Source organism: Tripterygium wilfordii, chromosome 4 (genome assembly GCF_013401445.1).
Source record: "Tripterygium wilfordii isolate XIE 37 chromosome 4, ASM1340144v1, whole genome shotgun sequence".
Lineage (NCBI taxonomy): Eukaryota > Viridiplantae > Streptophyta > Magnoliopsida > Celastrales > Celastraceae > Tripterygium > Tripterygium wilfordii.
In genome coordinates, this window is record NC_052235.1 from 14,682,874 (window position 1) to 14,700,050 (window position 17,177).

General features: G+C 37.6%; 3 protein-coding genes and 2 long non-coding RNA genes across 8 annotated transcripts; 4 read left to right on the plus strand and 1 right to left on the minus strand.

The window, feature by feature from the left end:
- The first annotated feature begins 1,302 nt into the window (after nucleotides 1-1,302).
- LOC119995908 (ABC transporter I family member 1) lies at nucleotides 1,303-4,210 on the plus strand. Of its 2 annotated transcripts, none has more exons than XM_038842379.1 (3): nucleotides 1,303-1,507; nucleotides 1,603-1,662; nucleotides 3,077-4,210. In XM_038842379.1, the coding sequence occupies exon 3, from the start codon at nucleotides 3,233-3,235 to the stop codon at nucleotides 3,920-3,922; it is 690 nt and encodes a 229-aa protein (XP_038698307.1). In that variant the 5' UTR covers nucleotides 1,303-1,507; nucleotides 1,603-1,662; nucleotides 3,077-3,232; the 3' UTR covers nucleotides 3,923-4,210. The 2 variants fall into 2 exon arrangements, with proteins under 2 accessions (XP_038698307.1, XP_038698308.1); XM_038842380.1 differs by having other exon boundaries at nucleotides 3,086-4,210.
- A 2,401-nt stretch (nucleotides 4,211-6,611) lies between these two features.
- On the plus strand, nucleotides 6,612-10,461 carry LOC119997498. Of its 3 annotated transcripts, XM_038844571.1 has the most exons (10): nucleotides 6,624-6,779; nucleotides 6,910-6,953; nucleotides 7,788-7,871; nucleotides 8,178-8,212; nucleotides 8,372-8,483; nucleotides 8,971-9,134; nucleotides 9,413-9,521; nucleotides 9,747-9,874; nucleotides 9,961-10,009; nucleotides 10,191-10,461. In XM_038844571.1, the coding sequence occupies exons 1-10, from the start codon at nucleotides 6,761-6,763 to the stop codon at nucleotides 10,266-10,268; spliced, it is 822 nt and encodes a 273-aa protein (XP_038700499.1). In that variant the 5' UTR covers nucleotides 6,624-6,760; the 3' UTR covers nucleotides 10,269-10,461. The 3 variants fall into 3 exon arrangements, with proteins under 3 accessions (XP_038700497.1, XP_038700498.1, XP_038700499.1); XM_038844569.1 differs by having other exon boundaries at nucleotides 6,612-6,953; XM_038844570.1 differs by having other exon boundaries at nucleotides 6,612-6,953; nucleotides 9,046-9,134.
- Nucleotides 10,462-10,983: 522 nt separating this feature from the next.
- LOC119996038 (glycerophosphodiester phosphodiesterase GDPDL7) lies at nucleotides 10,984-16,569 on the minus strand. The gene is made up of 10 exons (XM_038842539.1): nucleotides 16,335-16,569; nucleotides 15,722-15,833; nucleotides 15,202-15,507; nucleotides 14,997-15,106; nucleotides 14,348-14,852; nucleotides 14,150-14,191; nucleotides 13,777-14,061; nucleotides 13,545-13,687; nucleotides 12,958-13,444; nucleotides 10,984-12,856 (listed from the first exon to the last, which is right to left on the minus strand). The coding sequence occupies exons 2-10, from the start codon at nucleotides 15,819-15,821 to the stop codon at nucleotides 12,537-12,539; spliced, it is 2,298 nt and encodes a 765-aa protein (XP_038698467.1). The 5' UTR covers nucleotides 15,822-15,833; nucleotides 16,335-16,569; the 3' UTR covers nucleotides 10,984-12,536.
- On the plus strand, nucleotides 14,055-14,711 carry LOC119996040. The gene is made up of 3 exons (XR_005467782.1): nucleotides 14,055-14,254; nucleotides 14,369-14,426; nucleotides 14,573-14,711. It is a non-coding gene; the product is annotated as an uncharacterized LOC119996040 (long non-coding RNA).
- LOC119996039 lies at nucleotides 14,823-16,938 on the plus strand. Its single transcript, XR_005467781.1, has 5 exons — nucleotides 14,823-15,277; nucleotides 15,383-15,531; nucleotides 15,679-15,729; nucleotides 15,843-15,905; nucleotides 16,578-16,938. It is a non-coding gene; the product is annotated as an uncharacterized LOC119996039 (long non-coding RNA).
- Nucleotides 16,939-17,177: the final 239 nt, after the last annotated feature.

Consider the following 17,177-nt stretch of genomic DNA (forward strand, 5'->3'; position numbering starts at 1 on the left):
ATTTTCCTTATCAAATTATCGATACGAGTCTCTTTTTTTTGCCCTTTTTGATGGTTGGGGATAGAATAGCTTTGATTATTGCTGCGACTGGAGGCACTGGCTTGATCAATTCCGGTGCGGTAAGTGCAATGGAACTTGCAGCAGAGCAGCTGGTGCTTCCTGTGTTTAACTTTTTTCCTACCACGGGAATATGTTTGAGAGTATTTGTTCAAGTAGGATGGCATACGAGGAGAGAAACCAGAGGATCTGGGTTTAGGATGGAACATAAATTGGACTAAAATAAATCGTTATACACTGAATAGAGAAACATAAATTGGCTACTGTGGGAGTGTGTTTCAATTCAATCCACTTTGCATCTTCTTTTTTTTCTTATGATTTTCTGTGGTAAAAAAAATAAAAATAAAAAGATATTCTGGGTTGTTAATTGTTATCCACTTATTCAGCTTCTCATTAAGTATCAATAGCCGAAAACTTTAAAGTTTATGGATTTCTCATCTCAGCCGTTGAATATGGACAACGATTGATATTAAAGTTGATAAAAGAAAAACACAAAGTGAATTGCTGTTGACATTCATACACTACAAACCGTCGTACGACCATCATTTTCTACGAGCGACCTATCGAAACGAAGCTCCCGACTGTCACAAATCTTGACATAACAGCCACAACTTGAATCATGTTGGAAATTGAGCTTGAAGTTGGGCCACCTCCGATTCTTCACGTCGTCGATCCGGGCAATTCTAACGTCCCCTCCAACCATTGACGGTACCAATTGACTCATTCTGATAAGGTACACCTTCCCTAAACAATTTTTGGCCAAAATAAGTCATTGGACTGGCGTCCTGAGTACGACTAGAATGGGTCAAACGTTTGTATTTTATTTTTGTAAGAAATTTGTATCAATTTTAATCTCGACAGTTGGTCAGATCCAACAACTAAAATGAGACGTAAACGTCGTATAGGAGCATTCTCATATATGAGGATTCCAATAGGAATGAAAACCCAATTGACCAACTACATAATACGAGTATGACACGAAGCATAGCTCAACTGGGTCATATGTAATCTCGAATCCCAAGTTTGAGTCTGATCCTCTCTCCCTAGCCCTTGTGACCTTCAATTACATGATTCAAGCATTTCTCTTCCACATTTTTTTTCCAATTTCTGAATGAAAAATAGCATTGTTATCAGAACTAGCTCGGCCGTCAGTCGAACCAGTTTGTGTTTCCCACCAAGGCCGGCCTGGTTCTCTTGTCAAACCGAACACGCACAAGACCCTTCATGACCCTCCAAAACCCGCGGGTAACAGCGAGAACCGTGGCCCTCTTGAATCCGCGGTGGCGCGGTCTGCTCTCTTAGGGTTTAATTTTTCTGATTGCCTAAAGTCAAAATTGAAAACCAGTAAACTAAAGCAAAATCTCACTCTCTCGTCCGGCATCTCTCTCACTCTATCTCTCCCTCATCTGAATCGCAGAGACACAGAGTTTCGTTGGCATGTGAACTTCAGGTGAGTTTCGTTTCTTTGGTCATTGTTTTTATCTGTTTTAAAAATCCATGATTTTTTTTTTCTCTGCTAATCTTTCTTCGATTGTGATTTTTCAGACGATGAGCTAGAATTTGGGGGCAAGATCAAAACTTCATTTTCAGACTTCAAGCTTCAAGGTTAGTTGATTTTCTTCACTTTTTTGCAGACGATGACCTAGAATATGCATTGATTTTCTGATTCTCAGTTGAAACATTGACTTTTCACTGTATTCATTGAATGATTTACGTGTCTGGAAGCTTCAAATTTGTTTCCTTTTCCTGTTTTCTGTATGTCAAAATATTTTGGAGCTATGGAAATATGAATGATTTTATTCCGTTAGTGGGTCATAGTATATCGATAATGGTATATTTTGGCATAAAAATGTTTTGGGTTTTGTTTTTTTTTGCTGATGTAATGGTTGCTGGCCTATGTACAATCTATGTGCCTTATATGCCTGCACAGACCTCTTGCTAGCTTTGGCTTTGTTGTTCTGTGGCCACGCCTTACTTCCCACCACTTGTTTTCTTAAAAGTTTTTCTATTTTTATTTGCATGTTTATCTAATTTAATTGAACATTAACATGTAAAGTTGGGTATGGCTTCTCTATGAGTATAAGGTTCAAGGTTGTTGTCTTCTAATCTTCTAACCATAACATGCTTTTGTATGTTTCATATTGATTCTGGTGAAGCAAGTTTTTGGATGTTGGTTACCCATTTTATTTGAATAATCAATGCTCTTGTTTCTTGCTTTGTTAGTGCACCCATACTTGTCCCTTTGAGCACTTTGAACATATATTTTCCTGTGAAAATGTTATTCCGACAAAGTCAATGAAGATAAGAGGAATATGAATTGATTTAGCTACGGTGATATACTGAATTACAGATTAATCTCCTTAGTTTATTCTTAATCTAATTAGTAATGTTTCTCAATCTTTCCTTCTTATTCTTTCATATTTTCATATCCTCGATTTATTGTGAACAAATTGCTTACAATTTAGTAATAAAAATTGATTAGCTATAATAAGATGAAGCAACGGATGCTTGAAAAGTGTAATGTGTACATTTGGCTACCATGAATGCCCAGTTAAATTGGCGGGTCACCTGTTAACCCTTGCTTTGTGATGACAGTGCATCGGTTGTCCTTTATGTGCTTCCTGGATTTGGTTATTCCGCTTTCTGGATGGACTTATGGCTCCGTCAAGGAATATTGTGTTACCCTTGAATACACTATTTTGAAATTCTGAGATTCAATGAGACATAAACCCGAAATGAGTCCAGTCTTAGGTCTAGCAAGGAAGAAGTCTGTTACGAGTTAGTAGTTACAGAGCATAACTTGGGCAATTTTTACTTAGCTAGTCAATTATGTAGGAGAAGCATAAAAGAACATTTTGTTGGGCACCTGATTACTTTTAATTGGCTCTCAGATTGTTTTATATGGTTTCCATTTCAAGATCGCTTTAATATATGCTTGATATTCGTTTGTATTGTCATTTATTTGGATTCGATTTTTATATGATTATTATTTTTCCTCGTGCTTTCTTTCCTTTGAAAGCCATTGCAGGAACCTTCTTGTGCCAAATCCCAATAATTCTCCTACAAAATCTTTTCACGATTCTGTTGAACTAGTGAGGTTTGCGGAATCTTCTTCGGCTTCTCTCTTTGAATTATCTGCCAAAGCGTGAACTGTGACAACAAATTTCTGTTCTCCATGCCACTTCGAAAACCCCCCATGCCTCGTATGCTCCTAGATGATGTCTCTTGCATGAGAAATGCCCAACAGATCTTGCGACATGTGAATGTGTCCATCCATGATGGTGGGGCCCTTGTGCTGACAGGCAGTAATGGTTCAGGAAAGACTACATTCCTGCGCATGTTAGCTGGATTCTCTCGACCTTCTGCCGGTCAGGTCCTTTGGAAAGGTCATGACATAACAGATCCAGGAGTGTTCCACCAATACAAGCTTGAGCTCAACTGGCTCTCCCTAAAAGATGCCGTCAAAGAGAAGTTTACAGTCCTCGATAATGTCCAGTGGTTTGAACTTCTTGAAGGCAAGGAAGGGAAGTCTTTGCCAGCTCTAGAGCTGATGGGGCTTGGAAGATTAGCAAAAGAAAAGGCAAGAATGCTATCAATGGGTCAACGGAAGAGGGTGCAGCTGGCTAGGTTACTGGCGCTTGACAGGCCAATTTGGTTGCTTGACGAGCCATCTGTTGCATTAGATGATGAAGGTGTAAAGTTGCTTGAATATATTATTGCAGAGCACCGAAAAAAGGGTGGGATTGTTATTGTGGCAACACATTTGCCAATTGAGATTGAGGATGCAATGCATCTTAGATTACCTCCAAGGTTCCCTAGAAGGATGACCTTCGTGGATATGCTCGACCGTTCGGATATTCAATAAACCTGGCAGGAAACTAAATTTACAGAGGACCCTTATTAGTTACTGCAAAAGCTTAAGGACTATAGTTTGTACACTCTCAGTTATCTTTGCTTTGTTCGTAGGGAATTCTGCATAACTGATTGCCCGAGCCAGGTTGAGGTCAGGTGGTTTTCAGGATTGGAGTTGGGATGAAGAATTTAAATCCACTGCCATTTTTTAGTTAAATAAGACCATTGTGATTTCTTGGAACATTTTAATTTTCGATTTGATTGTCACTTCAGTGAATAAGAAATTGTTTTTCATCCTGTATTCCTGTGTAGCAAATTTCTCCAGCCAAAGGAAAATAAATAAGTGGTAGAATAAGCGACTGACCTTGATTCCGTGAACTTCTGAGGGTGTGGTGTACGAGTCCAACAGTTTACTTCATTGGAAACTTAAGATGGTGCCACTTACGAGGGTGCGGTGCACGGGTTTACTCCACAATAAAATAAAATAAACTAGTGCTTGGTGCAAAGTTTTTCAATTTGGACTTCTCAAATTGCAATACGAACAACTGCTTACTTGCGACCATTAATTGGCATGACTGTTGATGTGTGGCGCAACAAGATTGCACTAGGGAGTTGCCGTGATAGAGTCCAATTCATGCATGTATCATACTATATATATACATTGCTTAGGCTAGGCTTATAATATAGACCAAAATAAGAGAAATCCATTGTATCTCCTCAGAGAAGTGAATACTGGCAACACTCCTGACTCCTGTGGACGTAGACATCTTGGCTGAACCACGTAAATCACTGTCTCTTGTATTGTTTGTGTTATTTCCGTTGTTAAATCTCCAACACTTAGGGTCTGTTTGGTATTACTTTTGTTTCTTGTTTTTTGTTTTAGTTTTCAAAAAATAGAAAATAAAAACAAAAAATATTGTTTGTTTGTATTTTCTGTTTTGGTTTTTATGAAAACCAAAAACAGGTTTTCAAAAAAGAAAAAAAAGTTTTTAAAAGTTTTGGAAACAGAACTAGTTACACTTATTATAGATTGCACTTTCTTTAAGATTTCAGATTGCAAATTGCATAGAGATATGAAGATAATGATCAAATATACATTGGGTTGTTGTTTTATTTCTTATCTTTTTTTTCTTTCTGCTGATGTTTTCAATGGTGAAACACGGTAAATGCTGTAGTTATAAAAAATATAGTGGTATGGATATACTCTATTATTATGAAAATGAAAGCATAAACACACTTCTTCTTCTTTTTTTCAGTTTTATGCTTTCAGTTTTAAGTGTTCAACCAAACAAGTTTCAATTTTATGTTTTCATTTTACGTTTTTGTTTTTTATTTTTGTTTTCAAAATTTTTGGAAGTGATACCAAACGCAACTTTAGTGTTTTACATGTTTTGTTTTTCTTTTCCAAGGAGAAAATTCCATAAGAAAAGAAATAGTCATGGAATATATTTGAGTGTCGTAAACCATTTAAGATAAGGTTGGATGTGGATGGTAGGAAAAGTGACTCAAAAAACAGATTGATATTACCTCAAAAATCTACAAATAAGAACAAACCGAATCAAATTTGAGAAGATGGTTGAGTCACGAATTAGGTCGCTCTCTTTAACACGATTTCATGACTATGCCTCTGAATTTTGTGTTAGCAGTATACAACAACGTCGTCCCCAAGATAAAACAACCCAGAACCTTTGTCAATATTTTTTACACACAAGAACACCAAGAATTGTGACAACTTTTTCTTTGTCTTTCTCAATTGTATCTCTCATAGAGATTTCATCATTCTATTTATAACACTTGAAAGAGTGCGTCTCTTCAACAAAATCATAACCACCCGACTTCTAAAATCGACGCAACGTTCGATTTTAAAAAAAAAAGTTGCATACGTTTACAATTTTGATAAAATAAAAACTGTTATTTTTAAAAGAGATAAATAAAAATAGTAAGTGTTTAAGAAATCAAAGTCTCATCTTTTGATATATATATATATAGTAGGACTTTAATTCGGGTATAAGGCACAGTTCTCAAAACTTTAATCACTACCCTACCCTTTAATTCTGGTTCAATATATGCATTATAATTCTTTTAAATATATATAAAACATCAACATGGATTGATGTGATAATCATGATTGATGTATTGTTGATCCTCACTAGACATACTCATTGTCATTGGTGGTCCCACGATCGAGGAAGGAAAATCCATATAGATCTGCCACCTACCTAGGCATTCGAAGGAAAGAGAGGATTTTTGTTTTTTTGTAGGTAGTTTCCGTTGGGATTTTAGTATGTAGCTTATTTTTGTGCGTCATAACCCGATTTGATGACCTGATCTAGATTGTTGTGAATTTTGTAGAGTATTTGTTGAACGCCCGTTGAGCATCTGTCGAGTGCTAGCCACCGCCCAATCTAGACTTGTCTATGCTCGTTTGTTAAATGACTATTGGGGTCAAGTAACTATTGAACACAGATAAAACAACTATTGAGCTTAAATATTTTAAGCCTTTATTATAATTTTCAATCCAATTACATAGAATTGAGATATATAATTGTGATTGTAACCATACATCTAACACTCTTTTATATTCTTTCTCTAAAATAATAAAAACTCCATGCAACCCATCAGTGACACGTAAGCATAATTTATCAAATCTTATAAATCTTGGTGTCGTGTTGTTTCGATTTGTAATAAAAAGATTCCTTTCATGTCATGTGGAGGCTTGTTATCCAGAACAACACAATTTCCTACTTGGGTCTGTGGAATACTTGAATTGAGATCTCAATTCACAAAGCTACTGCGAACAAGCAGAGAAATTGGGATTAGGTGAAGAAATGGAGAAGAAACGATCCTGGGCATGTACTTTAGTCACTCAGGTTTCTCTCTGTTTTGCTCTCTACCTTGCTCTTAACCTGGGTGGTTCTCAAAAACCCATTCACCAAACAAGGGTTGATGGTAGTAAGAGCATTAGAAGTCCCATTGACATATACTTTATCACTGTCACAGGAGGCTTCAGATCCCTTGAGCAACAGACCCATCTACTGAAACAGGTCAGTTTCCGATCCTCTTTGTCCTGATTTTATTTTGTCGAGGGAACTTGATTCTAGATTTCCTGGTTTTGATGGTGCTATTTTGGTTTTTTTGCTTTCCGTCTGTGGCAGCGCCTTGCTCAGTATTACGCTCTTTTTCGTTGGTTTTATACTGGTGAGACCGTGAAACAAATATTATTGTGGTGGCTTTTGTTATTTTGTTATTGCTCATGGAAAAATGAAACTTATCACCTTAAATTCGTCAAAATTTTGATTGGGCTGAATGAAGCTGATGTTTTTCTTTTTCTTTCCTGTAATTCTTTGCACTTCTAAATTTGAAAGGTGTGGTTTATGGACTGTTGTCCGAGATCATATCAAGGATATATATGGAATGTTATGGCTTCTTGTTGTAATTCAAGTATCTGGCCTTATCAAAGAAAAAGTTAGTTGTTTGGACAAAAAAGAACAAGGCTCATCGACCTCAAGGGAGAATTTGACCTCCACGGATTGGTGTGGCTCATTTGCTTAGACTTTGTTGGATGGTGTAAATTTCTTTAATTATATGTTTTTAGATTTTACTATCCTTATCTATTGTAACTCGACAGTGTACTTTTCAGTTATAATTTCTTTCTTAATGTGTCTTCGGATGATTTTTTTGCTGCTTTAATTGAGAAAATCATCATATAGTTTCATGTTATACTAATTTATACATACCTATAAACAGATGAGCAATGCCTGTATTTATGCATGTGAATCTTTATCTTGTCTTCCTTCATCAATTACTATGAGTTGTTGCCATTTTCATATTAGTATTGTTTTCCACCTGCCTTGACCGGAATATCTGCTATTATGAAGATGGAGAGTGTGGCGAAAGCTTATGACGCGAAGTTGGTGGTGAACATCAGTGAGCTAGGAGAAAACAATCCACTGTTGCTGAATGTAAGATATCTTTCTTTGTTTCTCCTTGGTGCCCCATTAGATGGTATCTTTTGTGCCAGAACATTAGATGCTGCAGCTGATAAACTTTTTGAAGTGTCTAGGGTAAACTTCCTAAGCTGTTTGCGTGAATTTATCCCTATTGAAGAAGTAATGAGAGATTCTTCGCATATAGAATTACGTTTGGGAGTTTTAATGAATTGGATGTCACTTGTCAGTTGTCCAGAAATGGTTGAAGCAGTTTCTTCCTAGTTAGTGATTGATTTATATAAGCTGCTAGCAACAACGCTCCCTTTGTCTTTCTTGCAGGCTACATCACACAGCCATCTACAAAAAATCCCCTGGTACATAATCCACTTAGCCATTGGTTCTTATAATGTTTGTACTTACTTGCGTTAGATCTTATGTTGTTGGAACTTCATGGAATTTGATATATCCCTTAATTAGACTAATTGTGTTCTCTTTTCATCTTCTACTGATAAGGTTGAATATTATGCTTGCAGGTACACCACTAGAGTTTCAAAAGGGCAGCAAGTTGGCTGCTTTGCAGATGAGATCAAACTACCTCATGGCAGATCACTAAACCTTATTGGTGTTGATACAGGATCACTACAGGTAAGAAGTTGTTTTTCAACGATTTCTCGAGGATATATCTTTGTTCTTGACATCAAGATGATATGATGGTACAAGAATATGAAAAAAAATCCCAACCTATGTTTTGGAACGTACCTGCCACAGAAGTAAGAATGACATTGTGGCAACTTTCCATGTTTAAGCACACTACTTATGCATACTATCAGTCCTTTGATTGGAATTATTTTTTGGATAGTTCAGATGATTTCTAAATGCTGGCAGTGATTTGAGTCACAAGTTCTTCAAAAGTTTTGTGAAAGAAGTGGTGTTGATAGTGGAACTGAAAACACATAAGAGTTGATGTAATGTGAGAGATGAAAAATAGCCATTGGTCTGACCTCTCTGGGATTCTAAGTATGATGATCAAATTTGTATTTGGTTCAGGCCATCTCTTCATATATTTTTTTGACAGTTAGTTGTTTTTACAGTCTAGGTTGTCAATGTGAACTTTAAATTTGTTTCTTTGCAGCGAAATGGAAAGATCTTTGCAGTAGTAGTTTCAATATTCTCTCTTGATGGGCCTTTTTTTTTTCCAACTCTTAAGGATTTAATTCATGGTGAATCGTCAATCGACATCGGAAACAAACAGTTGAACTGGCTGACAAGGAGACTAGAAACAACAAACAGTAACTGGTAATCTGCCTTTGCGTGATTCATTTCTCATATAAATCGTGTGATTAGGAAGGTCCTATCAAAGCCATTCCAAGTTGGTTGTGAAAATTCTTACTATGAAATCCTTAAACACCGTTTTCATTCTCTATTTTGGGACGAACTTGAGAAGAACGTTTTGCTGCAACACTCACCTTCATAAAATTTTATTTAGCTTCAAAACACTGAATTATGTATCCATATAGTATGCATAAGCTACTTTCCCAATTGCTTACCGGCTTATTTGCTCTTTGTGAATTCAGGTGCATGGTCGTTGGTTTCCACCCATTGTTTTCTTGTGAAGATAAATTTCAGATGAAATCAGAGTTACATAATGGCCCTTTACACCAAGTTTTCATTAAACATGGAGTGGTAAGAAGTAAAAGAAGTTGTTATGTGACATCCATGTTTGAGATTATTTAAAACTTGAATATGGACTAAACTTTGTCAGAAATGTATAGAAGGCCAAAGATTTTCAAAGCAGAGAAATTTGATTCTTTCTTGCTGCCTATTTATTTTTTGAATATTATGAAACTCAAGAAAAGAGAAGTGTCCATATAATGAACTGGTCTCTTAATTTTAGCCCGTAATGTCCAGAATGCTTACGTAAGCGGACAAGGTTGCACTAGCTACGCTATTCAGGATGGCGTGGCTTATATTGGTAACCCAGTTCTGAGAGGAAAAGATCCTCACTTGGCTTTGAATGGAAGATCAGATGACGGACGGTGAGTATCTTCCCTTTAGTTCCTAGTTGATAAAAGGGCAAATCAACCTTAACAGGCTTCTAATTTTTCATTTTCCTGGTTTTCAGAGAAATGGCTAATGGATTCCTTCTCCACAGAGTCAGCTCCTTAGAGATTGTAAGTAGTCAATTCTTTCTGGAACCGAGTCAAATTCTTCTGTGACAAACCTTGGGTATATTAGCAGAATCCAAGAGAACTTAATTAGTCCCTTTGAACCACAGCAGACTGATTTTGTATTTTTGTTATGCATTACCATAATCCTTTAGTAAAAGCAGGCTAATGCATCTTTTGATAATAGGAGACCTATACTGTATCGTCGGCCGGAGAAATTGTACACAAGTCTGTTGTCCAACAAAGGGGCAAGGAGATCATGTGAACTTTGATTGAGAGTGCATTCTTCAGAACCAAGCTGCAGTTGCTAAGCCATGGCAACAAGTTTTTAAAGAGAAACTGCTGAATATATATTTGTACCCTTTCTTCTGTACATGTTTTCTATTGATCTGTTGCAAACAATTTTGATTGAGAAAAATAAAATAAAATCATCCCATTTCCTGTCCTTCAGCTTTCAAGTTTAGTGCTAATGAAAGTTTTGATTACTGAAAGAGTTGATCAGGTCTAACTCGGTTATCGAATGTTCAAACTTTTCACCTTGAAAATTCAAAGTTGAAAATTATTCTAATATGCGCACTTGTACAGATTTTTCACCGTGCGAACAGTTGAACTGCTGATGTAATATAAAAAATAATATTAAGCCAAACAGTGAGAAATTTGGTATTGTGGGCATATTAGAACAAATTTTTAACTTTGGATTCCCAAATTGAAACGTGTGAACATTCGGTAACTAAATTGAAAATCGAGAATGAACATAGATTAAACTTCGAATCCAAGCTGGGTTCACTTCAAGATTAATGGGGTAGCAGTAAGGTCCATCCATGCAAGGCCCAGTCTCGAATGGTAATTGGCCCAATGAATCTCATTTCACTTTGGATCCCTAAAGCCCACAATGCAAAGGGAAATGACTTCTCAATCCTCATACACCTTTTCAGCTGCGACTTCCGCGGACAGGAAAAAAGAGAAAAGTAAGGGGTAGAAATGGAACAAGTGGAGAAACAAGGACTTCAAAAGGAGGGGCCATGGCATTGCAGAGAGCAATGGGATCTACTGTTAACAGGAATGAGGTTTTGCTCTCAGAGAGATGAAGGTTTCTGAGGGTGGTTGCCCCCTCTCTGATTGATAGCGGAGCCGATGATTTCACATTAGTATTACCAACAACCCTTTCACATACATACATATATATATATATATATATATATATATATATATATATCTATCTGTCTGTCTGCTTTCTGTACTCTCGCTCTTTCGCTCTCTCTCTCTCTCTCTCATGTAAATCCGAATGCGATGAGGCGGTGATGATACGTTTTCAGATCCCTAAAATTAGGCATCGGAAGAGCGCCGTCACTTGGCTAGGCAGCTTTGAGAACTTGCCTGGTGAAACGGTGGAGTTCTCCGTCGTTTCACCGGCAGCTCCATGTTTTGCAGCCATGGTGGTCTATCTTCCTTGTCTAATGAAATGCGAATCTGAGCCTCGCAGCCCCTTTTCTTTCCCCTAATTTTAGAATTACTTAGGATTTCTTAATTCGATTTGATTTTCTGAATTTCCACAGTATGAAAATCACGGTGAACGAACTAAGAAAATTTGGAATAAAAGGCTTCAAATCCAAACATTAAACTGAGAATTCATTGAAGAAGATCAACAGCATATAAAATGTCGCTCTGCTCGAGGTCGCGCATGCTCTGAACGTGTAGAAGAACGCAGAATTCAATTTCAATCCTCATCGAAGGACAATAATACCCACGACCTACGGTCACCAAATAATGTTAAAGGAAGGGTAAAATGGGAAGTACATAAAAATTGGGGCAATGTAATAAATGGATATGTGAGACCGAGTTAGGGTTTGCAACTCATTAGTTTAAGAATGAGGCTTTGCTCTCAGAGAGGCCGGACTGGTTCCTGAGGGTGGTTGCCTCCCTCTCTGAATGCCTGCGGAGCCGATGATTTCACTGTAAATCGTTGGAACAACAACCACCCTTTCTCTGTCTATATATATATATATATCTATCTTCATCACCACCACAGTCAACAACAATAACAATTCTTCTAAAATCCGAATGCGTTGAGGCTGTGATGATAACTCTTAAAAGCATGATTCAGGCACTGACTAACAACCAGTTTCCTGGCGAGGCGAGAGCGGAAGCTCTGTGAATAGATACGTGACTATGTTCTTTTCACGGGGCAACCGTGTTGATCGCAGCCATGGCAGCTGACTGTTACTCTCTTGCCTGATAAAAGGCGAATCTGAGCCTCGTTGTCAATTCTTTTGTTGCTTAATCCTGTTTCGCTTCTTAGAAAACGATGATAATAGGAGGAAAAACCTAATTTTTCTTCCAGATTGGAATCTAGCATCAAATTTATGAATAATTAACTGGGATTTAATAGGATCTTGGAATTAATTGTCTTAATATAGAAACTAATCACAAATTTGTTGAGTATAATACAAACTCTTTATGAAACAGATGCTAATGGCTTAATTTCGAAGTGTAAGTGAAACAAATATAGTGTTACAGATCCAAGACATGGTGACTACAGATAATATCCGATGGAGAAGAAGCTAAGCACAGCAATGGCCAGTAAAGAAAGACCCACATTAGCATTGCCTGCAAAACCACTTGAACGAGGTCCAGGTGCAGGAGTAACATTAGAACCCGCGCCCGCACCCGCACCATCGGGTGTTGAGGATTTGGTCACTGGTGGCAATGGTGGGTCAACAATATCTGCTACCTCAATCGGTGGAGCAGGGGCAGCGGCAGGTGCTTGCATTCTCGATTCCACTGTCGACAGCAATCCACCAATTGGAGACATCAAGAAGGCTGTCTTGGCATTCGGCTCAGAACATGGACTTCCTGGAACATCCAAAAGAAAATATGTTGTAATGCTGTAATGGCACTGTAAGTATTTCTATTACTCAAATTTTCTACGGAGATTGGAAGCTTGTTTAGCTTACCCAAGTATCTGCTTGCGGTTGCAGGGTATTCTGTTACTATGCCATTGACTTCCAATCCTTGGATGAAGGAGGCAAGCTCAATTATGGGGTCTGAGAAGAAATCGAATGCGAGTGTGGGGAATTCATTCATTAGTACGGAGACGTATACAGAGATATTTGCAGCTTTCATTTCCTTAACAACATTTGTGGTGGATTTTGTAAAACCATCTTCTGTAGTCACAAGGAGTGTCCCTCTTGGAACATTGACTGCATCAGCAAACTTCTTGATCTCATCTACAGACTGCTTGGGTGCATCACCTTTTAGTTCTGCAATACTCAACACTCGTTTGTATGTAGGATCCTCCTTGAATTTGGACAGAACAGAAGTGTCATCTGATTGAATCAAGACTTGTTGAGTGGATTGCTTATCAAATGTGGCGTTGCTCAAGGCAGAGGTCACAACAGCTACAATGTCAAGACCCTTGTGGGATGCTAAGTAAGCAGCATTCTGAAAAGGAATTAATGGTTACAGTTGTAGAATTTTTTTATGCCCATAAGAATGACTTCAGAGCTCTTATCACTTACTGCCGATATGTCTTTATAGTTACCTGAATGTCGATCATGATTCCAGATACTGCCTTTGTCTTAGCCAAGTCCAGGAACTCGGCAAGTGTAACAAGTTTACCTGCATTTTTGGCTGCTGGGTTCCTTACAAGATTTTGAGTGGTTTCGAAAGGACTAGCCAATTGAGCTGAAATCAAGAAGGATCATGTGAGATTAGAAAGCTTACTAGCTTTTAAGTGTGAGCAATATAAATAGGAAGGTGCTGAAGAAGCTTACGCTTGAGGGTTTGAATCTCGCTCCATTCAAGATCGAATGAAAAGACTCCACTCTTTGCTTGAATTTCAGGGATAGTGGTTGCTCGAGCCATAAAAGAACTCATTGCAGTAGTATCTCCTGCAAGGTCTGCAGTGTCCGAGCAGAAGGCAACTCCATCCTTTGATAGCTGAACTGTGCAATCAATAATGTCAGCCCCATCGTTTACTGCTTGCTGGTAAGCAAGATCAGTGCTGCCAGGATAAACCCCACTTGCTCCATTGTGTGTGATGATCAAATAAGGTTGTCCTGCAAAGAGATAATGTTCACTGATTTTATGCTAATGCCAGTGGACTATCTGCAGTGTACTTTAGTAACATACGATTGTAGTAAGTACCTTTCCTAGTCGTGGTTCCATTCCCCATTTGAGCAAAGCAAGCTGCACCAGTAAGACAGAACATGATTCAGAGGAAATTTGGCATACCTTTTCTTCTCATTCTAAGTAAAACAATCTTAGTATTTTTCAATGATAATTAGATAATTCTTTCTTATGATATACAACTTTTTTAGCACAAATGATGGTTTGTATTCTCACCAATGGCTTGTGCTGCTGTAGGAGGGAAATCGGTGAGCACCCCATCAACGGAAAACTGGGAATTGGCGATAAATTGCAGGTACTCAGCTGATGGATCATAGCTGTAGTTGTAACTTGCTGGCATGTCATTTGCAAATCCAGAAGCATAAACTTCCAGGCCTTCTTTGTGGGCATCAGTCACAAGAGTAGTTGGAACTGCTTCTAAATAGTTTTGTTTATTAACAGGCCATATGTATCCTTTGGGAACAAGAATGCCACTTGCGAATGACTTGACTGTGGCAAGATCCTTTATGATTACACCATATTTCTGGTTGGTTGTGGGTTCAAGTACATCTGGGCCTAGGACGGTAAAGATGAGTTTTGTCCGCGCTTTGTTCACCTTTCCGTTCATTGACTTCAAGAAGCCAATCTCAGGTGATGAAATGTAGTTCACACCAGTAAGTCTTGTCGTTTCCTGAATGAAAGATGCCATACTGAGTTTGTGCTCGGTATAGAATCTGTCATACTGCAACAAAGAGCGGAGTAGATATAGGCATCAAGATCATTCAGGGTTGAAATAATTGTCGTCGGACTAAAAATCCAGAGAAGAACAAGGAAAGGAGGATCAATGACACGAGCTAGAAAAATCAAGGGGGAAAGAAGGAGAAACCTGAACATTCAGCCAAAGCTGTGGGGGCTTAGTTCCTGCTACATCATCGACACTAGATATTGGCAGCAGGCCATCAAACACATCTGGTCGAGACATTATATTTTGCATCACTGCACAACAACAGAACAAGAAAGGACACAAAAGAGTGTGATTCAGCATATTGTTGACAGAAGCAAATTTGAAAATTGGAAAAGGTGATACATACATGTGACATTGCTGTATAGCTCATCAAGTATGTAATCCAAAGCAAACGATCCATGTACATTCTCTCCATTGACTTTGTATGTTTTCTGTTCTTTTAGTCCATAGACTTGTGCTATGGTTGTTGAATTATCAAGCCTGATATCTGTCTGACATATTCCCATGCCATCTTTTGTTAATTGAAGATTGCAGAAAATAGCTGGACTCGTAGAACCTGCAGTTGTGCTAATAGCCATCGTATTTGCAATCTGGCTCGATTCAGGAGCGATCCCCGATAATCCACCACGAGCTATAACAAGGGGTGGTTTACCTGCATTTCAGGAACAAATATAAGGTATATAGTTCTATCTTTGCAAATGTTAAGGAACGCATAAATTATAATCATGTTACTGTCTATGTTCATCTGTTTATTTTTTTCCATTTTCATTGATTGTAGATTTTCATTATGACGGTGATTCTAATTTCTAACCATGTTAAATAGGAAAAAAAATATGAAGAGAAGAAAGAAATCAACATCATGTTACCACTTAAGGTGAGCCATTTCTCTGAAGGTCCTGCTGGTGCTGCTTTCTTCGCTAAAGTTGCATGGAGCAGCAGGGAAAATAAAAAGAAAAACCTGATCATTTTCTTCTATTCCTGCCACAGGTTTCCAAAACAGAACCAGTTGATTAAAAATTAGCAATATAATATAGAAGGGAACTGCCACAGGTTTGTTCTTCATCTCTTTCTTTTTGTTTCCCGGAAACACCGATTCGTGTTTATGTTTTCTTCACCATAGTTGACATGAATGAACAAGAGTTTAACACATTTAATTACACAAGCAGTTTCTATTACTCTTTACACTTAGCATGTTTAATGACATCAGTTTTTCTTATTATATCTTTTACATTGTCTTAATTAATGGATTTCTGCATGCTAGACTCTATTATGTCTATATTCCTGAATCACGGCTTGTAGTTGTAAAAGAATATGTGTATGATCATATGTAAAATCTATATGGTTTCATTGTGATTTACCAGAAAATCATGTTTTCCCCTGTGTTGAACACATTTTTGTTTGTGAAATTGCCAGAGAAGATCTGTTTCAACTCTAATCTATCAAAAAGCAAAGAAATAATGCAAACCCAATAGAACTTACTTGAATTGATGATGAAATTCCTAGATAGAGAAAACCCACATCCCCCTTCAAGTTCCAAACAATGCCGTCAAAAGAAACTCCAAAGGGAATGTAAGGCAAAGGTAAAAGGGAGCAGAGAGAGATATAATTGCTCCCACACAATTGTCACATTGCTTGGTCAGAATTTATGTTTCAATTGGGTTCCATTTACTATTTTTGTTCCTCTTTTTTAGACTTGTGAGGTTCTTTTATTCCTGTTCGCAGGAACGATGACAGCTCAAACCTTAACGATTTAACCCTTTTTTGGAGTCCCCAGCTAACTTAAACGGAGCTCTGTTGTTATGGTTTCCTTTTTGAGCCCTATAGTCAAAGAAATTTGGTTCTATGTATTGCATGTACCATAACAAACAATTGGGGTACATGTATTCGTGGTGTTATGAGCATATATACGACCATGTAATCACTTCAATGATAGCCTAATGGTAAATCTCTTTGGGATCAAACTGTATGGACTCGGAAGGTCGTGAGTTTGATTCACAAGAGCAATACTCTTGTGGTCACGCGCTGAATATTGGTATAATTTATTCTATCTTTAAGCGAGAAATTTCTTTGTGGACAGGTTTAACGGTCTGAATTTAGATCCATATCGAATATTCAAATGACAAACTTGCATTGTGTCGTTGTTGATTGAAAAAAAATATAGGACCTTGTCAACGTGGTTTGTGGTTTTGTTACTCTATTTTAATTTTATGTTACTATTTCATGAGACAAAATTGATGATGTGTTAGTTTTAGTCATTGCACAAAACATTATAATAGGAATAACATTCCAATGAAGCAATTTAATTAACACGCTATTAATCAA